This window comes from Hipposideros armiger, unplaced genomic scaffold (assembly GCF_001890085.2).
Source record: "Hipposideros armiger isolate ML-2016 unplaced genomic scaffold, ASM189008v1 scaffold_282, whole genome shotgun sequence".
NCBI lineage: Eukaryota > Metazoa > Chordata > Mammalia > Chiroptera > Hipposideridae > Hipposideros > Hipposideros armiger.
Window position 1 is genome coordinate 45,069 of NW_017731632.1, and position 8,330 is coordinate 53,398.

General features: G+C 62.0%; 2 protein-coding genes across 10 annotated transcripts in view; both read right to left on the reverse strand.

The window, feature by feature from the left end:
* DOK7 (docking protein 7) overlaps positions 1–500 on the reverse strand; it is a 27,743-nt gene extending 27,243 nt beyond the window's left edge. For 3 of the 5 annotated variants that reach the window (XR_002125694.1, XR_002125695.1, XM_019658064.1), the window contains exons 1-2: positions 123–499; positions 5–50 (exon numbers count right to left, since the gene is read on the reverse strand). Coding sequence is in view for 3 of the 5 variants with exons in the window: in XM_019658064.1 (XP_019513609.1) it covers positions 5–50; positions 123–176 (100 nt within the window). In the remaining 2 variants the exon portion in view is untranslated. Of the gene's footprint in view, positions 1–4; positions 51–122 lie in introns of all 5 variants that reach the window. The other 2 variants (XM_019658065.1, XM_019658066.1) reach the window with 2 other exon arrangements.
* A 4,042-nt stretch (positions 501–4,542) lies between these two features.
* The window catches only part of HGFAC (HGF activator), an 8,342-nt gene continuing 4,554 nt past the window's right edge, over positions 4,543–8,330 (reverse strand). For 3 of the 5 annotated variants that reach the window (XM_019658023.1, XM_019658025.1, XM_019658022.1), the window contains exons 11-14: positions 6,665–6,819; positions 6,164–6,304; positions 5,921–6,069; positions 4,543–4,871 (exon numbers count right to left, since the gene is read on the reverse strand). In XM_019658023.1, coding sequence (XP_019513568.1) covers positions 4,689–4,871; positions 5,921–6,069; positions 6,164–6,304; positions 6,665–6,819 — 628 coding nt within the window. In that variant the 3' untranslated portion in view covers positions 4,543–4,688. The remainder of the gene's footprint in view (positions 4,872–5,920; positions 6,070–6,163; positions 6,305–6,664; positions 6,820–8,330) is intronic. The other 2 variants (XM_019658026.1, XM_019658024.1) reach the window with 1 other exon arrangement.

An 8,330-nucleotide genomic window follows, 5' to 3' on the forward strand; every position in this document is an offset into this window, starting at 1 on the left:
TCACCTGCCACCGGCGACGGCTTGCGCAGCACCAGCCACCTGCTCTTCCACTGCGGGGACAGAGGGGGCGTGAGCGGCCGGCCGCGCCCCGCGCCCGCCCCGCGCCCGCCGCGCGCCCCCACCTTCTTGCCGTCCCGCAGCTTGACCTGGCCCTCCACCAGCGCCGCCTCGGTCATCTTCTGTCATGGTTCCCGCGCGCCCGCCGCGCCTCTGCCCGCCGCCCGCGGCCGCCCCAGCCCAGGGTCACTTTCAAAATAGCTTCGGGAGGGCCCTGGGCTGCGCCAGCAAGGGCGGGCCGCGGGCGGGCGGGCGGCGGGCGGGGCGTCCCGCCGAGGTGCGCACCCTTCCCGCCCGCGGCCCCTCCGCCCCGCCGCCGAGGTGATGGGCGCCTCCCTCCAGGACAGGGCGCAGTCTGGGGCTCAGGCACCGCTCAGCCCGGCGCCGGCGCCGGGGGCTTCTTGTCTTCCAAAAGCAAACAACCCAACAAAAAGGGGACACCCGCGTGTCCGTTTCCCAATTTTAAAGTTTGTCTTCACCACCCTGACTTTACCCTCTGGCACCTGCCCCTCCCACCACCCCAGGGCTGCCACCAGACGCCCCTGACAACTGACTGACTGTGGGACCACTCTGGCCAGGATACTGGCCAGGACATTGCCCCGCCCCCAGTCTTTCAGCCCCCTCTTCTCCCCCCACCCCCAGGCTGTCCCCACTCCCCAAGCAGGGTCCCTTCGTGTCCCCTGCAGCACGGCCCCCAGTGCAGGTTGCTGCTGAGTGGCGGTGGGACCAGGACCACCGTGCACACAGTGCCCCGGTTTCCGGGTCTGGTCTCCTCCATCTTGGCTGAACACTGCCCGGCTGAAGTGGTCAGAGCCCACTGTGCGCCCGTGGCCGCCGGAGATGTACTGCTCTGTAAAGGCCACCAGGAGTCTCCGCCCAGCTGGGGTGCAGGTGCTCGAAGCATCTGCATTGCCCCTTCTCCACCCTGTAGCTCCAGCTCAGACGTCCCATTCTCCCAGAGCCCAGGTGGCTTGTGGGACCTGGTAGGGCTACACCGAAGACAGCCTCCAGCTCCAGTGCTTCCGGGAGCATCCGACAAGATAAGGGGATGTGTAGAGGTGGGGGCAGCACCCTGGAAAAGCAATGAGAAGCAATGCGCCCTAGTCAAGGCCCCTTCCTCGGGGACTTCCATTCTTGTGGGGATAAGAGGGAAGAGAGAAAGTGTCCTGTTAACCTGGATCCGGGGTGGGAAGGCCGCCCCTCCTGAGGCTCGGGTGTGAGTCTTCACGCCATCCAGGCCCCGTGGGCTGGCTCCTGCCACTCAGAGGAGGGAAGTGACTCTTAGAGCCACCGGTGTCAGCTCTCGCAGCCAGGACCGGCCCATGTCAGCTGAGCCTGGGCTGGAGCCTCAGCTCAGCAGCCACTGTGCTGGGTGCAGAGAGCCCGGTCCGTGCCCTCTGGTGCCCCTCCCCACTGCCCCTGGTGGGCCACAAGCTTCGCTCTGATGCCCTGGGGATGTCTTGCCAGGACCTAATGCAGAGCAGGGTCACACCAGGGCCAGGAAGCAGCTCGGTGTCTCCTGAGCCCCCCCCTCACACACACACACACCCCACATCACCTGTGCAGCCACCAGCCGCCTTCCTGAGCAGTTGCCCAACCACAGAGCCCCATTCATGCTCCTCACACATCTCAGACCCCCACGGCCTGGCGCGGGACAGTCGGCGTGGAGCTGGGGGCTGTGGCCACAGATACACCCACTCCCCCAGGCGCCTGGCACTTGGTCCTCCCTGCTGGGAGGGACAGTGCCTGCTGCATTCCTGAGGGCTGGCCATGACCCAGGCTCCTGTCACGCCTGGCAGCTGCACCTGCTCCTGCACTGGCCCCACACAATACAGGCTGCAGAGGGACAGACAGCTCCCCACCCCCCCACCACCCCCCACGGCTGCCTGGGCTGCTGAAAGGTGGCAGAGCTGCCTGCCTGGCTCCTGCTCCGACGCTGGGTTGGCTCCTGGCCTCCGCGCCTCAGTTCCTGCTATGGAGCCAATGCTTGCGACCCTCCAAATTCATGTGTTGAAGCCTAACCCCCAGTGTGATGGTGTTAGGAGGTGGGGCCTTTGGGAGGTGATCAGGCCATGAGAGTGGAGGCCCCATGGTGGGATTAGTGTCCTTATCAAAAGAGACACATGAGGACACAGCAAGAAGGAGGCCGTCTGCACACCTGGAAGAGAGCTCTCCCCTGGACCCAGCCTCTGGTTTCCGACCTCTGGAACTGTGCTAAACAAATGTCTGTCATCTAAGCCCCAGCCTGCGGTATTCTGTGATGGTGGCAAGAGCTGTGGTACAGAGAGTGTGGTTGTTTGTTTGGAAAAATGGCTGCAAATATTTCTGTCCCTGTACCCACACCCCTTGAAATATGACTGAACACCTCCTGCCACTAAAAGATGGAGTCTTTCTCGCCTGCCTGGAGCCGTCTCTCTTGGACAAATGAGCCGCTGTGGAAATGCCACTACCGGCTCTTTCTTTCGTAGTCCAGCCTCCGCCACGGGAACAAGCCCAGGCAGCTTGCTGGATGATGAAAGACATGTGGCCTGGTCACCACATGGCCCCGGCCAACAGCCAGTCGGCCCCCAAGAGCTGAACAGCCTAAGACCGACTGATGGCCCCAATATGTGAAGCAGCCGGCCAGCCAACAGCAACCACCCTGCTGAGCCCAGCCCACGTTGCCAACCCAGAGCGTTGTGAGCTAAACACAACTTGGCTGCTGCTTTTCATCACTGAGGTTGGAGGCCATTTGTGACACAGAAAAAGCATCCTGACATGGAGTGACTGGTACTGGACCCCCAAGCTTCATGGGACATTGAGAGCTCTAAGTCGAAGGAGCCTAGGTCCCTGCGTCACCATGCGGAAGGGCGCCAGCAAACATCCAGGCTGAGCAAGAAATCCAACACACAGCAAGCAGGAAAAGACAAAGGGGAGAAAGCCACATCTACGCCATGGCGGCAGCACACAGCACATCAAAGGCAAAGACATCAAAAAAGCCACCAGAGGAAAAAGCTATTTACAAAAGAACAGCAATTAGATTTACAGCAGACTTCTCAGCAGGGGCAACGGCAGCGAGAAGACGGTGGAATGCCCCCCAAAATGCCAGCAGAAAATCACCACTGATACATCTGAGATGAAATGACCGAAGAACACCATGAATAACTCTAGGGCAATAAATGTGACAATTTAGACAGATAAATTCCTAAAAGTGTGACTTCCTATAGCTGGCTCAAGAAGAAACAGGATTCTCAACTACCCCTTAACTATTGAGATACTGACTCAGTAGCTAAATATCACCCTGTAAAAAAAAACAGTAGGCCCAGGGAATTTTATAGGGACTTGTACCAAACAAAGACTAAACTGTTCCCGCTTCATACAGTCTTCTGGAGAATCGTGAGAGATGCGCTTGAACTCATTCTATGAGGTTGCCATAGCCTTGAGGCCAGCCACTCAAAAGGCATACGAAAGGAAAATTATAGGCCAAGCTCACTCAGAAACATCCATGTGAAATCCTAAATGAAATATAAGTATATCTTAAAAAGCATATGAAAAAATACAGCATGCGTCAATACCCAGGGTCCCAACAGGCTGACATGACATTAGGACAAATCGAGGAGGGTTTATTTACAAAGGTGGAGGGGAACCACCAGGGGTAAATCGGCAGCCCTGGGCTAGTTAGAGAGCAGGAGTAGGCAAGGAGAGGGCGAGGTCACTGGAAATGCCCAGGCATCTACATCTCGGGAGGATCAGCGACCTTCAGTTAAGGGATCTGGGTGTATTGGTTGGCTCGGGCTGCAATAAAGCACCGTGGACTGGGGGCTTAAACAACAGAAACTGACCTGGAGACCAGAGGTCCAAGGTCGCGGGGTCCGCAGGGCTGTCCCTTCTGAGGCTGGAGGGAGAGGCTGCTCCAGGCCTGTCCTTGGCTTGTTCCTGGTGACACGTCAGAGTGTCTTCCCTCTCTGTGTATCTGTGCCCAGGTTTCCCTTCTTGTAAGGACACAGCCACATTGGATCAGGGCCACTCTAGTGACCTTATCCTAACCTGATCACTTCTGTAAAGACTTTTCCTCCAAATAAGGTCACTTCTGAGGTCCCGGGGGTCAGGACGCCAACATATGGACTTTAGGAGGACACAGTTCAACCTGTGACACTGAGATGACCCCAAAAGGAGGGAGCCGGGGCAATCAATACCCACTTTCACTCTCCTCCTCCTCTGACCTCCTGCTGGGGGTCCCCAACGGCCCAGGGAAACTCGAGATCTGAGAGCAGCCTCTTGGGGCAGAGTGCAAGGTGGGGAATAAATCTGGGGGGCAGATGGGAGACACAGGGCTCACGCTTGGACTCAGCATGGCTCACTCAGGACGGCAAGGTTGGCTTGACACTAGACCATCTATACAGGTGAATCACCACTTTAACAGATCCACACTCAAACTCAGGTGCGAAGGGTCAGGGACGGCTCACATCAGGCGTGGGGGATGGTGGGACTGACACGACACAGTGCTCAGCGGGTACGCGGCCCGGGTTGTGGCCTGGGAGGGAAGGCTGGGCTGGGGGCAGCAGGACAGGCAGGGTGGGCCGCGTTCCTGGGAACATCTTTATTGCTAGCAGGCAGGGAATGGCTGGGAGGCAGCGTGCCCCAGGATGGTCTCAGGAGGGAGGCACAGGCCGCTTTGGGGGCCGAATCCGGTCATTGATCCAGTTCACATAGTTGGCCACGCGGGTGTAGACGCCGGGCTTGTTGAGCCGCCCGCAGCCGTCGCCCCAGCTGATGATGCCGTACAGGTAGGCCACGCCGTTCTTCTCGCAGGCCAGAGGCCCGCCTGAGTCCCCCTGTGGCAGAGCTGCCAGTCAGAGCCAGGAGCTGGCTTGGGGAGACCCAGGGCCCAGCTCCTCAGCACCCCAGAAACAGCCCACAACCCCATCCCTCCCAGGCTTCCCTTATCCAACCCAAGAACGGCCCCAAAGGCATCTCAGACGCTCCCCTGTGAGGCAGGACTCGCAGGGCCCTCAGACGGCACCCTGACAGCTCGGGGACAGATGGCAAAGGCATTATTTCCAAGTAAGGGAGTGTCCCACTTTCCCCAAACCTCACAGACCGGAAGTCCTCTCATTCCGGCTGCTGTGACAGGGCCTGGCCAGTCAGTCTCCTTCTTAAAGCCCTGCCAGGGCCCCTCTCACCTCCACGGTCAGCAACGTGCTCCTGTAGCTGGCTCCCCCCACCACCAACCAGCAAAGGCCCCGTGTGGACGAGGTGGCCCCTGTGTTCTGGCACATGCTATCCTCTCCCCCCACCCCCCACTTGAAATGCCCTCCTCGCCTCTCAGCGAACTCCTATTCACCCCTCAGGACAAGTGCAAACGCCCCCTCCTCCATGAAGCCGTCCTTGACTTTCCCCAAGGGCACGCGTTGTACCATGTGGCCCAGCGTGGAGGCCCCCACTCCCACTCTCCTGCCACATCTGTTATGTGACCTGGAAAGAGCGATTGGACCTCTGTGGGTCTCGGGACCCCCATGTGTAAAATGGGGAGGAAAGCAGCTCCCCCATCTTGGAGTTGACAAGCTGCCTAAACAAGACCCTGCCGGTGGAGCCTGGCTGAGCACGAGCTGCTGGGACTGGCGGACGATGGAGCCCGCTGGGAGAACCCTGGGTGAAAGCTGTTAGCCTTTGGGCTCATAGGGACAGCTCTGCCCTTGACTGGACGGCTGGGACATGCCAGGCTTTGTGCCCTGGCCCCTCCCTGGGCTTCAATCTTCCCATCCATGGGCGGAGGGCATCTGTGCCCCACTCTGGGGCCTTCCAGCGGTAGCTGGAGGTGCGCTCTCTGCCCTGGCCCCTGCTGGCCCTGTGGGTCATAGCTCCTTCCCCGGGGCGGGCTCACCTGGCAGGCATCGGACTTGCAGTCGAAGTAGCCAGCACACAGCATGTTGGGGCTGATGTCGGCCCCGTACACCTCAGGGCTGCTACACTTGTGGTCAGCCACCAGGGGCACCAGCGCCTCCCGCAGGGAGCTGGAGTAGCCACTCATGTCTGCGGACACCACACGCGCCGTCAGGGTGGGCAAGGCTCATGTGCCACAAATCCTCTGGCCACCCCGCTGGCAGGCTGCCCCGCCCCCACTCACTCTCGTCCTGGTGGCCCCAGCCCGCAATCTGGCACTTGTGTCCGGATGGGAAGGGGCTGTTTGGCTCAGGCAGGCAGATGGGCTGGACGAACTGGGAGCGGAGGGCACAGCGGTCTCCTTTCTTCTTCAGCCGGATCAGGACTGGCGGCAGAGAGGCCAGAGGTCAGCCTGGGGCGTGGGGGTCCATGATGGATAGAGGGTGGCCACTGAGTTACACCAGGGTGCAGCCCCTGTGGGCAGAGGGACTGTGGCTGGGGAGACCCAGGAGGGAGCAGGAGTGGCCGTCCAAGGCTTCCTCCAACGGCCGAGGCTGCTCTGCCAGACCAGGCATCCTTGCTGCCCTGCCCTGAACCCCATACCTCCCTCCCACCCTCTCCCGTGTCTGAGGACTCCCCAGGATCCTCCTGGTGCCTACCCCCTGCCCTTCTCCTGGTTCTGGCCCGAGGTGCACGGAACACCCACTCCCAGCCCTGCTGCACCCCAGCGTGTCCTGAGCCTCACCAAGGTCATGGTCACTGGGGTTGAACACTGAATACAGGGGGTACGGGATGTACTTCTCAATGCCGAACGCCTGTGTCACGTCCGTCGTGTGGTTGAAGAAGTGCTGGCCCAGGACCACTGACACACTTTCCCTGGGGGGGCTGTGCAGGGAGGGGCTGGTGGCAGCATGACCCCGGCCTGCCCTTTGGGTCCCCAAGGTCGGCTCTCCACCCAGCCATAGGGGCCGAGCATCCCAGAGACAGCCCCAGGAGGGTGACACTGTGCTGGACTCCTGCTGGGCACAGGTCCAGGCCCCCGTGGCCCCACATCAGAGCCCCCGTTTTCCCATCTGCTGTGTAAGGGGGTCACTCCCACCCTGGTTTGGCCCTGCTGCCTCGGACCTCCCTCCAGGGCACCGTGAGGCCTTGTCCACTTGGCCCTCCCAGGCCTCAGGCCCTTCTGGAAAGTGGGCTCCTTCACCGAGGGCAGCGGATGCCCAGCACACAGCTGGGCTTGGTGCCCCCGCACCCTGGGCAGGGCCAGAGCTGGTGGCTCCGAGGCCGCTCAGGGGACCTCTTAGGGTACATGGCCAGTGAACTCAGGGCTGGAAACACCCAGACCTTGAGGGGCGTGAGGAGGTGCCCTAGCTCTGCCTTTCGCTCCCCTCCCCGCAAGGAGCAGGCCCCTCCTGTGAGGCCACCTGGGCGTCCAGGAGTCTGATCCGCACCCCTGCCTCCCGCGCGCCCACACCTGTCCTGTTCTGCCCACCTCCCCCAGCCTTGCTTGGCCCAGACCTGGGGTCCCCAGGTACTCCCATCCATCTTGGTCCCTCCCAGCCCCTTCCTGGATGTAAGGAGTGGATGTCTGCTCCCCTCCCCCAGCCTCTTAACCGCCCCCCACCCCATTCCATACTGGGGAGGCCTCAGGGGTTCCATGTCACAAGCCTAGGGAGGAGCCTGCTGCAGGTAACACAGGGGCCGGTGCCGAGCAGGACATGTGCCCACTCACCCCCAATGCTGTAGTCCCTGGGTTGACCCACGCAGGCTCACTGCCAACCCCTCAGCCCTCTCCCAGCCCTGATCACTGGGATGCCACTGATAGGCCGGGCCCCTCCCACCTGAGCCCCAGGCCCGAGTACCCCCAGGCAGGCCTTGTCCCCATCACAGCCTTTCCTGCTCTAAGCTCGCCGGCCCCCCTGGGGGTGTGGTGGTGGGTCTGCACCCCCAGGCTCCCACCCGCAGCTGACAGCCCCAGCCCGCCTTCCCTTCCCGGAGCCCGCTGGCTGGACCGAGCCTCCCAGTCCTGGCGCCCCCTGCGGCCACCTGCGCAGTCTGGGCGGGCAGGGGCGGGGCGGGGGCGGGGTCTGAGCAGGGGACGGCCCCGCCCACGGTCCCTACTGCGCACGCGCCCTCCCGTATTCCGAGCCCCACCCAAAGCGCCTGACAGCTGAGAGCCAGGGGACAGGGACCAGGCGGGGACAGCCAGCGTGGGACGGGGCGGGCCTCTGTAGCCTTCATGCGCAGCACCTGCCTGGGTGCCGAGTCCCACCGGAGGCAGAGGGGCGATGCGGAACGAGGGGCTGAGCCACCGAAGGGTGAGGGCAGGTGGGAAGACGTGGGGACACGTGGGGGGCGGGTAGGCGCAGCGTGTGAGGACTGGCAGGCGGGTGGGAGAGGGGGTGGGGGAC